A 22,038-nucleotide genomic window follows, 5' to 3' on the forward strand; every position below is an offset into this window, starting at 1 on the left:
CATACTTGCATGTTCCCTTTGAACAGAACTATGGTTTAACATAGTACTCTAACATTACATATATATAATAATTAATAATGTAATTAACTTCAAAATGTCTAATAATATAGCTTATAATCATCACCACTTAGGAAATAGAAAATTTTCAAATAAATCTGTCACTCTAATTTTTATTTTGAGATAAGACATTTACTATGCTTAGTCATAATATGATAACAAGAGAAAAATATTTAAAAATACCACTTTTGGATATTAAAAATGGCGATAACTCAAAAAGGAGAAATACTAAAATTGTGAAAATTGAACTTGACCTTCACTTAGTCACAAAAAACAACATATCTAAATTTGAAAAAAAATCATCACAGCATTTTCATGTTATTGAAGAGACACTGTTTGGCAGCCACCTGTCCGCCCCTTCGGACAATGGAACTTGCATTGATATAGTTGTACAGCAGCTATTACAAAGCTTATCACAAAGATCAAGGCAAGAAGAGATTCACACAAACCAAAATAAATTGCTTCACCGAGCGCAGCTGGATATGACTGCAGAGGTCCAACCCTGAACAGTTGGGGCAAAAATGGACACAATATTTGCACTTGATACAGGTCTGAATTTAGATCGTAATTCAATATTTGACACATAATAGGTTTCTGACACAGAATAACTGTAGTCAAAGAACTTAGAATTGGTTATATGATTTGAATTTTTATTCAATTTTTTGCTTTTGTGCAATACACTATGCTGTTGCGAATTGACCTCCCCCTTCCCTTTTTTTTTCCAAAAAAAAAAATATTTGAAGTTTTAACCTGCTTCCCTTTTCCCCAAGATATGGTCATACTCTCAATTCAAATTTACAATGGAGTTTGCAACCATAATAACCCATTTAAATACATCATAAAAGACTTAAAAGGGAAAATGACATACATAATCATGGCTAAAATTAATATACCTTAATCAGCATTTTTAAAATTATCAAAATAGTAACTTCTAAAAATAAATTGACAGCTAATCACCTCAAGACAATACAACATTTCTTTATACATAATTTAAAAGCAGTGTGAGGGAGGTAATTCAAACACAACATTGTACTTAAGTAATTGTCCATTAACCGGGACACCCTTGTTTTTTCTCACTTTTTTGCCCTTAATTCCTAAATGGCTTGAGCCATAACCCCCCCAAAGCCAATCCTAGCCATCCCTTTGTGGTATGGAAACTTGTGGTATAATTTCAGAGAGATCCATACACCGTTCCACAAGTTATTGTCTGGAAACTAGAAAAATGTTTATTTGGACCCCTTTTGGGCCCCTAATTCCTAAATTGTTGGGACCATAATCCCCAAAATCAATCCCAACCTTCCTTTTGTGGTTATAAACCTTGTGTTTAAATTTCATAGATTTCTATTTACTAATAGTAAAGTTATTGTCTGGAAATCAAATGTCTTCGGACGAAGACAACATGATACCAATATACGACCGCAAAATTTTTTGCCGTCAAATAAAAAGTACTAACATATATTTTGGCTTTGGTTTAACCTATAGCAATTGGTTTGTGATAGACTTTTTACAACTGTATCCTTCTTTGACTGTTATTCAATAAGTCACTGTTACTCGGGTGACATGTCTCCCTGGGGATTGTAGTTTTGTGAGCACATTAAAAATCCTTCTTATAAATAATTAGAACCAAGGGTTTATTTGACCTTCTATCAAACTATAACTCACTCAGCCATTCTTGACTGAGGGATTTATTTTACCCTTTAACAATTAGTAATTTAAATTAAGAATATTTATGTCACCCACTTTCAAACTTATGTCGCCATTTTAGACCCCAGGTTTAATTTAACTTTATCAAACTATCTCATTCATTGTTCATTTTATTCTTTATCTTACCATAATATGTACTTTCTTCTGCCCCTCGATAGCCATCATCATCCTCTTCACTGTTCAATAACATCCTACTACTAGAATACGACTCGTATGAGCAACCTGAGGATTGAGGTGAATCCTCACCGCTGTTTATATCCGAGAAGGATTCACCGATAGATTGAGATCTTCCATCTTTACTAGAGCCTTTATGTACAAAGTGGTCTTCATTCTGTGAACCCACTGAGCTATAACCTGCATTACTGTAGACAGCAGAATATTGGCTCTCTTTTTCACTGATACCATTAGTATGTGTAGACTTGAATGTGGATGTAGAAAATGTCTCATGTCCGCTGTCTTTATTATGTTCCTGAAAAAAGAATATGTATTGATGTATAATTACATTAAGTGTATGTTCCATAAAAATCAAAATTTTTGAATGGTAGATAACAATCTTAAGGCATTCCAATACTAAACTCCTGTGCTTTGGTCAACGCTTTTACACACCAATAAAATTACACAAAGACATATTCATTTCTTAAATAATATACAAAACTCCATTAATAAACACACATTTCAAAAAAGATGTATCGTTAGTTTTATCCAGATACCCTAAACGTTACTGTAATTACTGAACCATGATATTTTCAAATAGACAAATTACATTTAATTGTCCACTTAGAAAGGGTACACTGATTTAAAACTGTTAACATTATTAGACTGGAAAGGAGTGAAGCAACCATAGTCACAAGGGATGATGTAACAAAAATTTACATTTGTTTGATGTGTTTGAGCTTTTGATTTTGCCATTTGATAGATGACTTTCCCTTTTTATATTTTCATTGGAGTTCAGTATTTTTGTTATTTTTCTTTTTATAGACTGCCAATTGAAACCATATCACATGCAAGGATCTGGAAAAGCTTTTAAAACAGGAAAGTTTACGGTGAACAAACTAACTCTTTTGCCTATCCAAAGTCAAGCACCAAGTTAATGTTTGTCTTCTGTTATTTTAAGGACTTGGTGTTGATTGGTGGTCTTTGATATTCTCTGATTTATTTGTTCAATCTTTTCTAGACACCCCATGATTTAGAGTGCAACAAATCAAATAGATACCTGTGGATGTTGACTTCTTGATGTCTCTTTTAAGGGATGCTCATTCAGACACTGATGTTTTAGCCACATTTCCTTTTATCCCCCGAAAAACAATGCATCAATTATAAATGGGGCTAGTGTTTTTTCCCCATCATAACCTAAATATATTTACAGGTGTCTTGCATGATTATTAAGTCAATATGGCTTGCAAATTTTTACTCACCATGTAATTTATCTTGACTACAGGTAACTCTATCTCAGGTGGTTTGAAAAACTCTTTAATTTTTCCACAACAATCAATCCTTAACAAAATAACATAAATGTTTCATTATAGTGAGTTGCTGTATGAACAGTAATACATGCTCAATAATTTTATTTTCATTTCCATACAAAAAGAACTGAAGAAAAAAGAGGATATGTTACATATTTACTAATTGTATTACTGTAAATTCAGAAATGATTGTGTGCATTTATTATTGCAATTTTTGAAGAATGAACAAAAATGCGAGTTTAATTATTGCTATTTTAGGAAAAGCTAAATACAAATGTATTCATTTGATATCAGAATGCGATTCGTATTATTGCGATACAAGAAGTTGCATTATTTGCATTAATTAAAACTTGCAATAATTCCTGAATTTACAGTAGTTGCTGTTCATGATTATTCAGTGATTGTTAATTATTTAATTGTTGAATGTCCTTTAGTTGTTGATGAACATTTAAAAGTGAGAGTTTTGATTTATCTTCTTCATTTATGTAGACATACTTTATTTCTATTGCTTGTTTTAGCTTCATTTTTAAAACGTTTTAGAGACTAACACAAGTTTCATATTAAAAACCACAAGAACATACTGCAGACTTTCTGAATTTGCTGGAATTTAGACTTGTTTAATTCATTGTTGATAACACAAGAGGCTGCATCCTTCACTATAAGTTTTTACATAGTGTCTGTAACAGTTTAGTTTACTCCATGCTACTAGAAGCCATACTTTATACAAGTCTTACATATTTTGCCCAATGCAGTGATGTTTTACTGCAATACCTCCTAAGTTTAAAAACTCACCTGAAAACACAAACTGCTAAGATGATGACCATAACAACAAATAAAATCACACCAATTACAATACCTGCTACTTCTAATTGTGATAAGTCTGCAAAAAATATAAACTTTTAACATAATATCATATTGTACTGGAATATCTATACTGCTAAAGGAAGAGACCGATTTCATTGAGCCGCAACTCCTCTGACACCATACAAAGTCGGAAATATTTGTGATATGACGTATAAATGTAGTGTTTTGTACTTCTTAAATTTGTCTTTGAAACAATCTTTTTTCCACAGAAAACGCCAATTTTTGAGAAAATATCTAAATTCGGTGACCATTATCGATCCATGTTTTATACGCTTTCACGCATACTCAGTTGACGTACTGCCCACGAAATTTAATAAAATGCTTCGCTGGGGCGCAGCTTGATACGACCGCAGAGGTCGAACCCTGAACAGTTGGGGCAAGTATGGACACAACATTCAAGCTTGATACAGCTCTGAATTTGGATCGTTTTAAATATTTGACACAGCATAGGTTTCTGACACAGAAAGAATGTGGTCTAAGAACTTGAATTTTTTTAATTTACCTATTATGGTCCAATGTCCAAAATCAAAATACATGGTTAGATTCAGCATATCAAAGAACCCCATATATTCAATTTTTGTTAAAATCAAACAAAGTTTAATTTTGGACCCCAACTTGGACAAACTTGAAAACTGGGCCCATAATCAAAAATCTAAACACATGTTTAGATTCAGCATATCAAAGAACCCCAAGAATTCAATTTTTGCTAAAATCAAACTAAGTTTAATTTTGGACCCTTTGGACCTTAATGTAGACCAATTTAAAAAACGGGATATAAATTAAAAATCTAAATACACAGTTAGATTTGGAATATCAAAGAACCCCAATAATTCAATTTTTGATGAAATCAAACAAAGTTTAATTTTGGACCCTTTTGACCTCAATATGAACCAATTTGATAGCGGGGCCAACAAATAAAAATTCTAAATTCATGGTTAGATTCAGCATATCAAAGAACCCCATATATTCAATTTTTGTTGAAATCAAAAAAAGTTTAATTTTGGACCCCAACTTGGACCAACTTGAAAACTGGGCCCATAATCAAAAATCTAAACACATGTTTAGATTCAGCATATCAAAGAACCCCAAGAATTCAATTTTTGTTAAAATCAAACTAAGTTTAATTTTGGACCCTTTGGACCTCAATGAAGACCAATTTAAAAAACGGGACCCAAATTAAAAATCTAAAAACACGGTTAGATTTGGCATATCAAAGAACCCCAATAATTCAATTTTCGATGAAATCAAACAAAGTATAATTTTGTACCCTTTTGACCTCAATATGAACCAATTTGATAGCGGGGCCTACAAATAAAAAATCTAAATACATGGTTAGATTCAGCATATCAAAGAACCTCATATATTCAATTTTTGTTGAAATCAAACAAAGTTTAATTTTGGACCCCAATTTGGACCAACTTGAAAACTGGGCCCATAATCAAAAATCTAAATACATGTTTAGATTCAGCATATCAAAGAACCCCATATATTCAATTTTTGTTGAAATCAAACAAAGTTTAAATACTGGACCCTATCTTGGACCAACTTGAAAACTGGGCCCATAATAAAAAATCTAAACACATGTTTAGATTCAGCAAATCAAAGAACCCCAAGAATTCAATTTTTGTTAAAATCAAACTAAGTTTAATTTTGGACCCTTTGGACCTCAATGTAGACCAATTTAAAAAACAGGACCCAAAATTAAAAACCTAAATACATGGTTAGATTTGGAATATCAAAGAACCCCAATAATTCAATTTTAGATGAAATCAAACAAAGTTTAATTTTGGACCCTTTTGACCTCAATATGAACCAATTAGATAACGGGGTCCACAAATAAAAAATCTAAATACATGGTTAGATTCAGCATATCAAAGAACCCCATATATTCAATTTTTGTTGAAATCAAACAAAGTTTAATTTTGGACCCCAATTTGGACCAACTTGAAAACTGGGCCAAAAATCAAAAATCTAAATACATGTTTAGATTCAGCATATCAAAGAACCTCATATATTCAATTTTTGCTAAAATCAAACAAAGTTTAATTTTGGACCCTTTGGACATTAATGTAGACCAATTTGAAAACTGGACCCAAAATTAAAAATCTAAATACACTGTTAGATTCGGCATAACAAATAAATAAATGTGATCAAAGATTTTACAAATCTAATGCGCCATACTGTGCAATTAAAGATTACTTCTTGAAATTTTTCAATATTTGAAATTTGAAAAAAAAATAATATTTGAAGAATAATTCTTTTTAATTTCTGAACAATAAAGATAATCTAAAACAGTGTAAGGGAGGTAATCCCCCCCCCCTTTTTCCCCCAAAAAAATTCTTTCCCTCAAGATATGGTCATAATCTCAATTCAAATTTCCAATGGAGTTGGCAACCATAATTACCCATTTAAATTTACCATAGTGCTAACTTAATCTATTTTATAATAGAATTAATAAAAATATAGTGTCAAATCTTTCATATGGATTTTTTTGTAAAAAAAAAAGATGAAAACATTTGCAGATATTTTTACTGGTCTTCCTTTATAAATATGCATTTCTTTAAACATAATTTAAAAGCAGTGTAAGGGAAGTAACCAAAACGTTGTATTTGGATTACCTCCCTTACACTGTTTTAGATTATCTTTATTGTTCATTAACCATTACTTTATACATAATTTAAAAGCAGTGTAAGGGAGATAATTTCAATGATGTATTTGATTTATCTCCCTTACACTGCTTTAAATTATGTTTTGTACTAAAGTATTTGTCCATTAACCAGGACAACCTTGTTTTTCCCCCTTTTTTGCCCCTAATTCCTAAACGGTTTGAGCCATAACCCCCCAAAGCAAATCCTAACCATCCCTTTGTGGTATGGAAACTTGTAGTATTATTTCAGAGAGATCCATACACCGTTCCACAGTTATTGTCTGGAAACTAGAAAATGCTCATTTTTGGCCCCTTTTTGGCCCCTAATTCCTTAACTGTTGGTACCATAACCCCCAAAATCAATCCCAACCTTCCTTTTATGGTATTTAACCTTATGGTCAAATTTCAAAAAGATCCATTCACTTAAACTAAAGTTAGAGTGCGAAAACCAATATGTATTCGGACGACGACGACGACGACGCCAACGTCATACCAATATACGACCACAAAATTTTTTTGCGGTCGTATAAAAACTCTTTGTTTCAACACTTGCCCAATTGAACCGCGATTTCGCGGGCATCTTCTAGTAATATTTTATTAAAATACTTGCATGCCAAAAATGAATTAACATAATGTTCTATGAGCTAATTTACCCCAACTAAATGTAGACTGAGTTGACAAAATGTGACAAGTATTTCATATATGTGATGGAATTTTAACTTTAAAAATGTTAGTTTTGGCAAACAGGAAGAAGAAAACTGAAGGAATTTAAAAACATGTTACACTGTACATATGTAATACCCAGAGGAAGCTTGTACCATATACCAAAAAAAGCTATGACCTGTAGTTTCTTGGGGAAAATGAGACATCTGAAATGAATAGATGGACGTATGGACAAAGGGATGGACAGACAAAGGTAAACTAATATTATCCTCTTTTGCAGCAGGGATATACAAATTTTCTTTGTCTGAGGCAATGTTTGACGGCATGAACCATAATGTCAAAATTATTTTTTATTTGCGATATATAATGATAGTTTGAATGGTAAATTTCCAATACACCAGAATTGATTGATTGATTGATTAATTGGTGTTTAATGCCACTTTCAGCACTATTGTGCTATTTCCTGGTGGTCTGTTTTTATTGGTGAAGGAAGCTGGAGTGCACCGAAGGAACCACGACTGTGGTACCGGTAGGAAAACAGACAAACCCAAGCCAATTAAGATTGGAGTCGAGCACACCTGCCATGTGCGGGATCGAACTCCCAACCTCAGCGTTGACAGGTTAGTGATACAGTAGTTCAACTACTTTGATCACTCAGCTACTGAGGCCACACACACCAGAACTGGACTCAACCTGAATATCATTAACTCTAACAATATGTAAAATGTCAAAGGATTTGTTCGTGCAGTACTTTGTTTCACTAGCTTGCCACAGCCACAATCCCAAGCTTCTTTCCTCATATGACAACACCCAATGCCACTAAACCAGATTTTTACATGGTTAACACCACTATTGCCACTTGTGGACTTCTCACCCTTCTGAAGCAACTGAGTTACACTAGGGACCCTGTAGCTCAATCTTTAGTTTGCTGTGTAGTGTTCTGTGAGTTGTTGTTTGTCTTTTTGTTGGTCTTTCTTTTATTTTGGCTGCCCTATTGGTATCTTCTATCTTCTTCCTTCTAAGTGTGTTGTGCAGACAGATAAATAAACAAACAAATAAATAAATGTGGAATGTGTCCATGGGACACAGATGATGCCCAAGCTTGCATATCATATTATATTATAAACGGACATAACTGAAGAACAGTAAAAGTGACCCTACCCAAATTTGAACTTGATCTGAGTTTTGTGGTAATAAGTATTGTGTATAAGTTTCATAAAATTTGGTTGAGGCAAACTTAAGTTAGAGAACAAAAACAAATTCAGCGATTTTTCCATTCGTACAGGGGCATAACTCTAGAACGGAAAAAAGTAACACCATAAAAATTCAAATTTGATCTGTATTTTGTGGTAGTAAGTATTGTGTATAAGTTTCATAACAATTGGTTAAGGCAAACTAAAGTTAGAGAACGGAAACGAAAAAAATTCAGAAAATTTTCTATTTGTAAAGGGGCATAACTCTAGAACGGTTAAAGTGACGCAACCAAAATTCAAACTTGATCTGTGTTTTGTGGTAAAAGCATTGTGTATAAGTTTCATTAAATAAGGAAAACTTAAGTTAGAGAACAGAAACCAACTTTGGGACGTACGAACGGATGGAGGGACGGACAAGGGTAAAGCTTAATGCCCCCTCCACTATGGTGGGGGCATAAAAATTTCATTGGAACAGATAGATGGTACAAAATGACAGATATAAACCAGTTTACCCTCGCTTTCATAGTGGGGTATATAATAACCATCAAAATTTGTGGCAATAAATGAACGGAAAGTTTGACAGATTGAACAGGAAGGTAAAAACTAGAAAACCCATTAAACACTACACCTTCAATATGTTCAAGCAGATATTTCTTATGCCAAATATGCATAGCTACCAGCAACAGTGTCCTGTTTCATTTTTATCTGAAAGCAACTATCTATGTTCACAAGCTATTGTAAATGCAAGGATATGATAGCAACAATATGTCTCCTCTTTGAAATGGGTAGAATAACTTAAAATTTTTTAAACTGTCATGAAAGAATGTAAGAACATATTGTTTTCAATAAAATCAACTATAGAATTTAATCAGTTATTTATTATTTTATTGATTGGAATTCAGAGCGATATAGATAAAAAAGCAAAGAGATAAACAATCACAATATATACAAAGATGTCAGTAAAAACTATTGTCCAAACACAGCATATAATCATCACAAATGTCACCTTACACTAACTGTCTAACAAAAAGTTCATTGAAGAAACAAACACAGAAGGCTTTAATATACAGGGAATTCCATAAGATGTCACCCCAGATCTTTTGAGTGTGCATGGAAGAACAATAAAAGTTGTCCTGTAATGGTAAAATTTATTTTAATATAAATGCAGAAATCAGAATAATTGAGTTTATTTAATTCACATTAAAAATACATTAAATGTTTGAATTTGTTGTCAGTAAAAAAAAATTAGACTGCACACACAAAAGTTGAATCACTTTAAAATTTTTCTTTAGTACTAAAGAAAGTGACATTACTTTTAGTTTAAATTTGCTTGAATTAAGTAAAAGAGAAAGTGATCAGGGTAACATCTAGATAGGCAATAAACAAGAACTATTAATACTAAAAAGGATGCGACTTTAAGGGGCAAAACTACCAAAATCACTCCTTAGAGCCTAAATCTCCTATCTGGAATTAATTTGCTACAGTGACCTGTTATCTTATTAATCAGTAGCAGTCATATTTTATTGCTATTATGGGCATCATCAACAGTTCTTTAATTATTGATTGATATGTGTTAAACGCCACTTTCAGCACTATTGTGCTATTTCGTGGCTGTCAGTTTTTATTCGCGGAGGAAGCTGGAGTGCCCAAAGAGAATCACCAACCTTCAATAGTAAAACTGACAATCCAATTCAATTAAGATTGGAGTCAAGCACACATGCCACTTGCGAGATTTGAACTCACAACCTCAGTGTTGACAAGCTATAGTAGTTCCACTACTTAGACCACTCGGCCAATGAGGCCCCCAGTTTTTAAACTTCACTGATAAGTTGTGAGAAATATGGGAATCACATGTATGCTTCATACTAAAGAAAATAAATAAGAATTACTGTACACAACTAAAATAAGATAACTTACAATTAGCCTTTGGTATGACGATAGTTGATGTATTAGAATAGCCTGCCTTGCCCCATGACTTCATGGTAATAGTTATTGGTTGGTCACATAGAATATCCATTGGCTGCTGCTGGTGGTCTGAACCAGAACTATTAGCATGATATTCTTTAAATAGACCATCATTAGGACTAGATGCTGATATATAATATCCAAGAAAAGGACCATTCTGATACTCTTCAGCTATAGCCTAAAAAATTAAAAATATTTTCTATATACAGTGCTATGATACACTCAGTTATATAATGTTCAATACAGTGCTATCATACACTCAGTTATATAATGTTCAATACAGTGCTATCATACACTCAGTAATATAATGTTCAATACAGTGCTATCATACACTCAGTAATATAATGTTCAATAGCGTATAATACCGTGGAAATAATTTATGATTGACAAACACACACACAGGAACATGCCCGTTACGATAGTCCTTCTCCAGATTAACAGACAGAGCCCTTTAAAGAAACACAGCATTAAAAAACAACATTGATTATCCCCCTAAGATTAACTTTTTATTTTATCATTTGTGCCCTTCAGAGGTCAAATTTAAATGTTCATGCAATTCAGTGTTTTTTCCTCTTCAGGCCACATTAATAATATTAACAGAACCTGTCATTTCCATGGAGCATTAGCACTCATTGGACATTGGCTAACAGTAATTCTGAAGACAATGAAGCAGTTAAGGATAAAGCATATACAGTGGACTCCCCTTAATCAGATGTAGACTTAAGGAATATATCAGCATAGTAAAAGTATTTCAAAACACCCAACTCTTTTCTATACGTTTTATGTAATTTTTTTGTGTATACAATATCAGATATGAGAATATATCCATGCATGGGATAGGAATAATGCGATTGCTACACAGAAATTACAGTTGCTGTCACTATTGTCAAGTCTCTAAGGACAATAATCAGATCAACATGAAATATCCTGTCATGTCTCTAAGGACAATAATCAGACCAACATGAAATATCCTGTCATGTCTCTAGGGACAATAATCGGACCAACATGAAATATCCTGTCATGTCTCTAAGGACAATAATCAGACCAACATGAAATATCCTGTCATGTCTCTAAGGACAATAATCAGACCAACATGAAATATCCTATCATGTCTCTAAGGACAATAATCAGACCAACATGAAATATCCTGTCATGTCTCTAAGGACAATAATCAGACTAACATGAAATATCCTGTCATGTCTCTAAGGACAATAATCAGACCAACATGAAATATCCTGTCATGTCTCTAAGGACAATAATCAGACCAACATGAAATATCCTGTCATGTCTCTAAGGACAATAATCTGACCAACATGAAATATCCCAAAGTATCAATCTGTATTTATCTGTCAACACTTGTTCTACAAATACATCTGAGTTATATTGATATATTAAATATCGGACTGAAATTTCATGTCCTTGTTACTTGAAGGTAAGAGAACTGAGAGAGTAATTTTCATTTTGACATCTTCCTGAGCTTCAAATTTGCAAAAACATGGGTAAAGCAAAGTACATATCAAAGAATGTTCTGGAAAATAAGCTGACTACCTGTAAATCACATCAGTTCAATGTCAAAATGAGTTTTCTTGGTGGTAGCCATATTTGATTTTAGGTATTCAACAGGAAACAGGATTCCTTGTGAGGTCCTGTAGTTAAGTGGTTTCTGGTAGAAGATCATAAGAAATGAAACTAGTAAGAACTGTGAGTGAACTCACAAAAGGATACCCCAACCCTGCAATAATATTATTATACTGGTAAATAAATTTGATTGTCTCCCCTTTACCATGTTGGACCAGGATTATATTCCTTTATGCAAATCCTAATGTGGTGTTCTACAATGATGTAAAGTTTCATTAACATCTGGCTAAAATAAAGATTCTAATGCAATTTTTATGTAACAATTTTTTTCATTGGCTATAAGTTACCATCAAATCCACAGTTGCCAGGTTGTAACTTAGGAGGGACCCGCCATTTTGAATTGCTGGGATCAACAACTATCAATTATTACAAAATTATCGAAAATAAAACAACACCTACCTCAAAATCGCCGTTTTGATGTGATTTTATCCAAATTTGAATTGTAGAAGTAACATAATAACCTTCAATTTGAAAGTTTTCATTTGTATGATGTCACGTTTAGCCATGACGTCTTTGCGTCAAAATCATTCATGAAGTTTCGTGGAATTTTATTTTATTTCAAATTTATACATTTTTTCAAGCTCTAACATATTGTTTCTTTTTGCATTAGAATCGGAATAACAGTACTGTAGTTGAAGAGTTGCCACCGTCAATTTTGATTTGACGGTTGCAAATTTCTGTTTTACTATCTCTGCTACGCGTCGCCAGTAAAACTGCATTTGCGACCATCAAATCGCCAATTGACGGTGGCAACTCTTCAACTACAGTACTGTTATTCTTTAAATCTAAATACCTTCCAAAGAACTGTTATTCTGCGGGCATTATTGATGCAATCTTCATCCATCACTTGATAGCCACTGTTCACAAATTCAGGTGGTCTGGATGGTTCTAAAATAACACAAATATCAGATTGTAGTGTTTAAAGTGTTGTCTCATTTATGTTTACCTGTATCTTTTTTTCATTCATTCCCCTGGTTTTCACATAATTTCAATAATTCATATTTGAAATCTTCATGATATATTCTCTCTTTTTAAACAATGTTTGTTTTCATTTTTCTGCTAGGATTAATTAAAGTTATGATATGTAATATGTTACTGACACTCCCGCTAGCTCCTCTGACATCACTGTACCATAAGCTGGTTTTGGACTTTTCCAACCAATGCCTAGCATTGAATAGAACTAAAAAGTTTGGATAAGTTTTATAATTAATGTGATAAAGTAATGAAAATTCAGAAATTATTGTGATGTTTTTATTAATGCAGATAATGCAGCTGGGTTAGTATAGCAATAATAAGAACTCGCATTCTGATATCTGTTACATGTATCTATATGCAGCATTTCCTGAAATCGTAATAAAGAATCTTGCATTTATGTCCATTCTTCAAAAATCGCAATAATAAATGCACGCAATTTGACAGTTGTACTTCTGTTTTTCTAATGGTTTTGATTAGAAAGTCCCAGTGTAATGTACCAGATACTTTTTGTGAGAAATCATTAACAAGAATTTAATCAACAGTTGGTTTCTAACAAAATATCTCCCAATGCTAAGAGTGGAGAATGCTGCTAAGGACTCTGTTGTTTTTACACATTATCTTAAAATACATCTTACTATCCATATCAGTATTGGCTGAGATGTAAACAGGATCACCTGGATAGCCTACATCTTTGCCTGGTCTAGTTTCAATGGAGAAATTATATCTTGTGTATGGCTTCAAGTCACAAACAGTTAAACTGGTATCTTGTGTTTCTTCCTGCTGGAAATTATACAAATAAAGAATGAATTGTCTTAGAGTGTTTGTCCTCAAAATCTTAGAGTACAATTCTAACCAATTGGTCATTATGTACCTTATTTTGATTTCTATTAGAGATATTTGATAAATTGATAACTGCTGAGACCAAAATTGCCAATGAAGAGCATGAAAAAATTCATCCAGAGTTCGACAGAAAGTAATATGTAAAATTTGAAACATTTCTACTTTAGTTAAGTGATAAATTCAACAACTAACATTTACATGTTTTTGTGTATAAAGTCGCAGTTGTACTTTGTTGTTCAGTTTATTTCCATTAAAAAAGGGCTTCATCTAGATCTCTATGAATGAAGAAATTGAACTCATAAACATATGCATCTTAAAACAATTCCCTTTTTTGTGTTCTTTCTTAAAAATTTGCTGATTATCACTTGGTTTATCCACACCAGAGTATATATCAATAGAAAAGAAGGAAAATCTGCTTCAGTCTCAGTACATGAATCCGGTTTATGATAAAGAAAAAACATAAAAACAAAACCTGTTCTTGAGGTTTTATTTTTAGGTTTTATTTTTAGGTTTTATTTTATTTTGTGAAATTAAAACACTGTCAAAATACACTACTGAATAGTATACATATTGTTAATATATTCACCTGGGCATCATCCCAGTAAGAGCCATTTGTAGTAGCTCTAACAGTGAATAATTTACTTCTGTTTTGCTTGCGGTGATCCCAGTTCAGTGAAACACAGGTACTTTTTACTGAAGCCACTGTAACATTGTGTACTTTATCAGGTTTCACTGAAAATCACATATACATTGTTAGTATCTTATATTTCTCATATCAATCATTAATATTAAATGTTTTGTGCTACCAGTTTTCCATATTGAATCATTTATAATAAATATACTAAAATAGCCCCAAAAATTGTTGGTTTTTTAAATGCAATTTTGTACATCTGACAAATAAGTCTTGTGATAAAATGCAAAAGAATAAATGCTACATGTAAACTTTTCAGAATGCTTTAAAGTGAGTTTTTTCTTTGTTACCAGTTAAACCTTTAATATTTCAATGCCTGCATTGTATGCACAAAAAAAAAATGTTTATAATAATTAATATTTAATATTATATGATAATGACTCATAAAGAGCCTTTATAATCTGTTACATAAAGGCTGTGATTTAAATATATATATATATATAGCCTTGATAAAATTTAAATCAAATTGCACAGTTGCAAGAAATCTGGTGAAGACATGGATGGTTAATGCATAGATATAACAGCCATAGATAAAGTAATCAGAATATGTCCCACTAAGCCCCATGTAGTTTCCTTTGAAATATCAAAAGCACGGCACTGCACGTAGTGGCCTGTGATGTAGATGATATTTGCCGATATCCTCCCAATAGACTAATTACTTATCATATTTATGTTTAAATTATCGGGCACTTGTCTTATCAGCCAATAATTAATGTGTGTTACCTGTCTCAAGTAAAAATATGCCAGAAGGCGGACGCAATAAGAAGCTTCTGATTGTAAAAGTTGTTTGGATTGTAATTTATTTGGAGAAAATCGGTCCACAAATGAGAAGGTTATGCTGTTGTCTAAATAATAAAATAAAGAAATCATAGAAAAATGGACTTAACATGTATATAAAATTAAATTGTCATAGCACTTGCATTGGTTGCACTAGGGAAATAAGACCTGTATGATTGACAAGAGGAGACATATCGTTTACTGATGATATCCGTGGTTAAGAGGTCGAACCAAGTCGAATTTTTCTATGGCGATTTAAAGAAAAAAGATTTTATCGAGATTCAAAATAGTGAAATCCTATTTTATGCCAGAAGGAAGAAATTAATATTTTTTTTAGAAAAAAAAAAGATCTTACAAGTGTTGAAACTTTCTGTAGTTACGGTAACACAAAGTTTTTGAAAATAAAGAGAAATAAACTGCTTCGCTGAGCGCAGCTAGATACGCCCGCAGAGGTCCAACCCTGAACAGTTGGGGCAAAAATGGACACAATATTCAAGCTTGATTCAGGTCTGAATTTGGATTGTAATCAAATATTTGACATATTATAGGTGTCTGAATAAATGTATTCAAAGAACTTGAAATTGGTTATATGAATTGAATTTATGTTCAATTAAAGATTTCTTGCTGTTGTGCAATACTTAGTAAATCTGTTGTCAGACTATAAACAAATAAAGTATAATTAATTCTCAATGTCATATTAGAAATTTATGAAAATAAAAAGGGAGCTTACATCAATAGATATAAACAATTCACCAAAGTTTCATGAGAATTAGTGACAGCATTTTTGAGTTATTGTCAGAAAACTGGAAAATCACCCCTTTTTAATGAATAAAACCCCATAACTCAGAAATGTAAAATGTAAAATTTATAAAATTCTAAAGGGAGCTTACATCAATACATACAAACAATTCACCAAAGTTTCATAAGAATTGCTGAAAGCATTTGTGAGTTTTTGTATGATAACTGGAAAGTCCCCCCTTTTTTTATGAATAAAACCCCGTAACTCGGAAACGTAAAATCTAAAATTTATAAAAATCAAAAGGGAGCTCATGTCAATAGATATAAACAATTCACCACAATTTCTTGCAAGTTGGTGAAAGCATTCTTGACTTATTGTCCGAAAACTGGAAAATCCCCCTTTTTTTAATGAATAAAACCCCATAACTCGGAAACGTAAAATCTAAATTTTATAAAAAACGAAAGGGAGCTCACGTCAATAGATATAAACAATTCACCAAAGTTTTATGCAAATTGGTTTAAGCAATTTTGAGTTAATGTCCGACATGTTGACGACGGACAGACGGACGGACAGACGGACAGACGGACGGACGGACAGACGGACAACGGTATACCATAATACGTCCCGTAAACGGGCGTATAAAAAAGGAATACATTATAAACTTATTAAATGTCTGCACTGTGGATTATAAAAGCTTGAGCTAGTTGCTTAAATATACTTACAATAGAAATTTCCATGTCACTTGATTTTATTGAATGTTATTTGTTTAAATCTCAAATCAGTGATATCATTGTCATGTCAAAAATTTATTCTTACTGAGTTTCAGCTTAAATTTACAGTGGAAGAGGGTATAAAACAAAAACTCAGACTTGACATCAAAAAAATAATTTGCAAATATTTTATTTGTGTATATATAATGTTGTTTTTAATATATCAGTAAAACATTTATCAACATCTTTTAATATATCTTCTTCTATATTTTGCCATGTAGTTCCTCTTATTCAAATCTTAACATCGCATATTTCAATCTTTTCAACGTTGGTGAAGAAAACGTATGTGGTGGACATTACTAAAATACAATAAATAATTGGGAAATAGCACAGGCACATGTTTCTGAATTTTTTTCTTCTATATACCTTTCCGCTTACCATTTTTCGTGCTTGTTTTGCAATTAAATAGCTGGTGGTATATTCTGATGGTCGATTTCATTTTTGAAGTAAACAATATATATATTAAGCGTTATAATGGCAATGAGAAAATTAAAATATAGGAGTTTTGTCCTGTGTCATTCATGGTTTATTTTCCCTTCCTTCTTACAATTGTGCTAGAGGTATTATTCATACCATAAATAAGCTATATATATCCCTCTGTAAGTCTGCCTGTTCAGTTGTCAACGTTCTTTTTGTGTACTTTATTTATATCACTTCTTTGGTTTGGTATGAACCCAGTTTTGTGTATTTTCAATTACAGTGATTGATGACATGATCATTGATTCACAACATTCAGTGGCAAATATTTGATGCATATTCAGGACTAATAGGAACCATGTAAATATCGGTCATCTTTACTTGCATTTTAAGCACGTATATAAACATTCCAAACAAAATGACGAGGAATCACACCTTGTATAATGAAAAGTATATACAAAATAAAACTGTATCAAATAACCTATTTTTAACAAAATAGTTTTACACTCAAGTAGTCTTGTATTAATACAAAGAGGTAAGGTGTTAAGTGTCATTTGTACGTATGTATCTCCTTCTTTTTTCTTTCTCGCATTGCTTTATAATAAAATTCCACTTTCAGGAACTACCATGTAAATGATGTACCGAAAGATTACGATAACTACTGAAGAATGACATATTACTCTCCCGGTTCACCATTTATTATTAATCGACAGCAATTGCCAATAAAGGCTAATTAACACAAAGTGTGACATGTATATAAAAAGAGGGTGATAAAATTTCGGCAAATATCATCTGCTTTTGATGTGGGTTCAGTACTTTATCTATGGCTATTATATCTATGGTTAATGTTATAACAGCTTTAGTTCTTTACAAAATTGAACCATATTTGCTGCTAAAAGCGAATTATTATTTCACTATTTTTCTTTCATTAATGATTAAACAAAAAAAATCATATTTTAAATTTTTTATATATCTCGTAGCTAGTGCCCCTTTAACTAGTTCAAATTAATATAAGTGATTAAGGTTATGCACTTGTATCAAACTGATTCACCTGACTTATTTTGGGTTTAACAATTTCTTATATATATATATATAGCCCTTGATAAAATTTAAATCAAATTGCACAGTTGCAAGAAATCTGGTGAACACATGTACATGGATGGTTAATGTTATAACAGCTTTAGTTCTTTAAAATGCTCTGATTATGATTTGAAGTAATTCAACCAAAATAAAAAATGTATAATGGTATACCATATACAAACTAAGGATTTCTGCATGATGTATATAATTTTCCTTTTATATATATGCTGAAATAAAATCTTTTTGTGCGATTGAATTTGATTCCAACAATGTGCAAATATTAGTTCATGCCGAGTATACAAATTAGAAATACTATTTTAAAGCCGTGAATACATATATTTTTTTCTAATAATGCTTCATAAAACAATACTAATGGCAGTAATGATTAAGAACAGAGCAAGCTTCAAAGATTTCCAATATTATCCTAAATAGGTCACTAAAGACAACGACAAAAAAACATTTGCTGAATGAAAATCTCTTAAATTGTTTTATTTTTCAGTTGTGTTGTATCAATGGATTGCTGTCTTCTTGACATACACAATATCCACTATTATACATATCAAATAGCCATAAACAAAACTCTCAAGATAAACTTTGACTGAGGTAGCTGCATCTTTAGTTTGAGTACATTTACAAAATTATTCAATGAAAAATTACAATAACAATGTATTATTTAAATCAAATCAAATCAAAATTTCATTGTACAATTCAGACACTATTCCAGCTATCAGAAAGACTGTAAATGTCAAATATCATCAACCCTTTTCAAACATGTTCTCATTTTTAAATTTCAGGACAACAAAGATACTTTCATTTTTAATTTGGCCTTTATTAAATTTCAAGTAAATTTCCAGCTATCATTTGATCTCTGACATCCTTTTATTCAAGAGAATTCCTTCAGATTTCAGGATCAAATCACTTTAAACACTTAGTAATAAATTAAAGTCAAGTGACATTGTAATTGGATTGTGTTTCAATAACTCACAAACATCATGTGAGAGGAAATTTGTATGATATGTGATCTCTCCCATTTCTAATTATAATACAGTAATAGATATCAGAAATATTTCATAATCACTTTCAACCAACTGACCTTAAAATTAATAGGCTGCTTTCCTTTCTTACTTATAAGCACTTGTTTACATTTTATTTAAAAAAAATAATTTAATTATTTTGTCCATAGAACACAATGTCCTGCCCACACTATCATGTCATAGTTCATTGGACTGTGAAATCAGTGTAAAAATTGCAATTAGACATATAATTTTATAAGTTCACCCACAATGAACATCGATCTGATGAGTTAAGCCCTTTTTAACTGATTCTATAGTCGTTCTGATGTTATCCTGTTACACCACTGTCCCAGGTTAGGGGGAGGGTTTGGCACCAGTAAACATGTTTAACCTCCCGATATTATGTATGTGTCTGTCCCCAAGTCAGGAGCCTGTAATTCAGCGGTTGTCATTTGTTGCTGTATATCACATTTTTGTTTGTTTATTTATTTGTACATAAATCAGGCTTTTAGTTTTCTTGTTTGAACTGTTTTACATTTATCTTTTCATGGCCTTTTATATCTTACAATGTGGTATGTGTTATGTTCATTAATTGTTGAAGGCCTTACGGTGACCTATAGTTGTTAATCTCTACATTATTTGGTCTCTGGTGTAGAGTTGTCTCAATGACAATCATACCACATCTTGATTTGAACACAACTTCATTGTATACTACCATAACCACAAACTTTTACCTGGTACAGGATAGACTCACAGACCAGAATTATATAATGCCTCCTACTATTGTAGGCATACAAAGTGTACCTCAAGAAATCACACATATCATGTCATTTTTTAGCAGCAGTCAATTTTACCTCTTAACTACAAAATTGAGAGGATTCTTCCCTTATTATATCTTCAATCTATACAAGTTTCATTTTAAATCAATAAAAGAAACTCAAATTACCATCTGGAATAAAAATATTGTCAAAAGTTTCCTTAAATGTAGTAATAGTGACCATGGAAAAATCAACAGAACTCTTTCCCTGACACAGTTTTCAATCTGTATAAGTTTCCTATCAATCAATCAAGGGAAACTCAAGCTATCTTCCTGAATGCCTCCGTGTCGGTTACAGGGATGGACAAATGTATCAATAAACAGACAAGGTGAGGTATATGCCATGGACAACTTTTATGGGGAGCATAAAAATTGTATATGACATGTCCTGATCCAAAAAAAGGTGTGAGTGTATGACTGTAAATGGCTAATATACCATTGATAAGTAGCACAATACAGCCTAATCAAGGATTGATCTCATCCACTATGCATTGTGTTACAGTAAGACTCTTATCAGAAAACAGATCAGGAAGTAAATCTGCATGGCTTGAGATACAGATCGTACATATTCAATTTTCTGTATAAGGTTTTTGGTTTGAAGTATTCACTAATAAAATGCTTTGCTGAGCGCAGCCTGATACGACCGCAGAGGTCGAACCCTGAACAGTTGGGGCAAATTTGGACACAATATTCAAGCTTGATACGTCTGAATTTGGATTGTGATCAAATTTTTGACATAATGTAGGTTTCTGACACAAAATAAATGTGGTCAAAGATCTTATAAATCCATTGCGCAATACTGTGCAATTGAAGATTTCTTCTTGAAACTTTTCAAAAATTCGAAATTTTTAAAATTTTTAAAAAAAAATATTAATCCCTTAAAAAAATTGGGAAAAAAATCCCCCCCCCCCCCCCTTTTTGAAACCCCCCTTGGAGCAATAACCCCAAAACTCAATCCCAGCCTTTCCTTTGTAGTATGGAACCTTGTAGTACAGTTTCAGAGAGATCCATACACTTACACACAAGTTATTGTCTGGAAACTAGAAAAATGCTTGTTTTTGGCCCTTTTTTGGTCCATAATACCATCATGTTTGGAAAAATTAACCCCAAACTCAATCCCAGCCTTCCCTTTGTTATATGGAACCTTGTTGTACAATGTCAGAGAGATCCATACACTTACACACAAGTTATTGTCTGGAAACTAGAAAAATGCTTGTTTTTGGCCCCTTTTTGGCCCTTAATTCCTAAACTGTTGGCCCCATAACTCCTAAAATGAATTAAACATTGTGGTACAATTTCAGAGCAATCGAAATACTTTTACACAAGTTATTATCCTGAAACTAGAAAAATGCTTGTTTTTGGCCCCTTTTTGGGCCCCTAATTCCTAAACGGTTGGGACCATCATCCCCAAAATCAATCCCAACCTTCCTTTTGTGGTATTGAACCTTCTTAAAAATTTCATAGAGATCCATTCACTTAAACTAAAGTTATTGCCCGGAAACCAATGTGTCTTCGGACGACGACATCATACCATTATACGATCCCAAAAAATTTTTTGCGGCCATATAAAAATCTAGCACTGAAAATCAAAATGTCTTTGAAAAAACACCAGTCTACAATACCTTAAGTTTGTCTGAATTCTAAGCTAAATTACTGTAACTAAGTGGAATATTTTCGTAAGTGGTTTATTTTTGCTAGTTTCACCAAAGAGAAAAAAAAAATTCC

The 22,038-nt window shown here is 32.2% G+C and overlaps 1 protein-coding gene across 2 annotated transcripts in view; it reads right to left on the bottom strand.

The window, feature by feature from the left end:
• Window positions 1-22,038, bottom strand: part of LOC127698770 (uncharacterized) — a 52,536-nt gene that overhangs the window by 12,071 nt on the left and 18,427 nt on the right. For both annotated transcript variants that reach the window (XM_052202445.1, XM_052202440.1), the window contains exons 6-12: window positions 14,596-14,741; window positions 13,805-13,949; window positions 12,988-13,082; window positions 10,509-10,734; window positions 4,017-4,104; window positions 3,177-3,255; window positions 1,888-2,230 (exon numbers count right to left, since the gene is read on the bottom strand). In XM_052202445.1, the coding sequence (XP_052058405.1) occupies window positions 1,888-2,230; window positions 3,177-3,255; window positions 4,017-4,104; window positions 10,509-10,734; window positions 12,988-13,082; window positions 13,805-13,949; window positions 14,596-14,741 (1,122 nt within the window). The remainder of the gene's footprint in view (window positions 1-1,887; window positions 2,231-3,176; window positions 3,256-4,016; window positions 4,105-10,508; window positions 10,735-12,987; window positions 13,083-13,804; window positions 13,950-14,595; window positions 14,742-22,038) is intronic.

The sequence above is a fragment of the Mytilus californianus genome, unplaced genomic scaffold, assembly GCF_021869535.1.
Source record: "Mytilus californianus isolate M0D057914Y unplaced genomic scaffold, xbMytCali1.0.p SCAF_1, whole genome shotgun sequence".
NCBI classification, from domain to species: domain Eukaryota; kingdom Metazoa; phylum Mollusca; class Bivalvia; order Mytilida; family Mytilidae; genus Mytilus; species Mytilus californianus.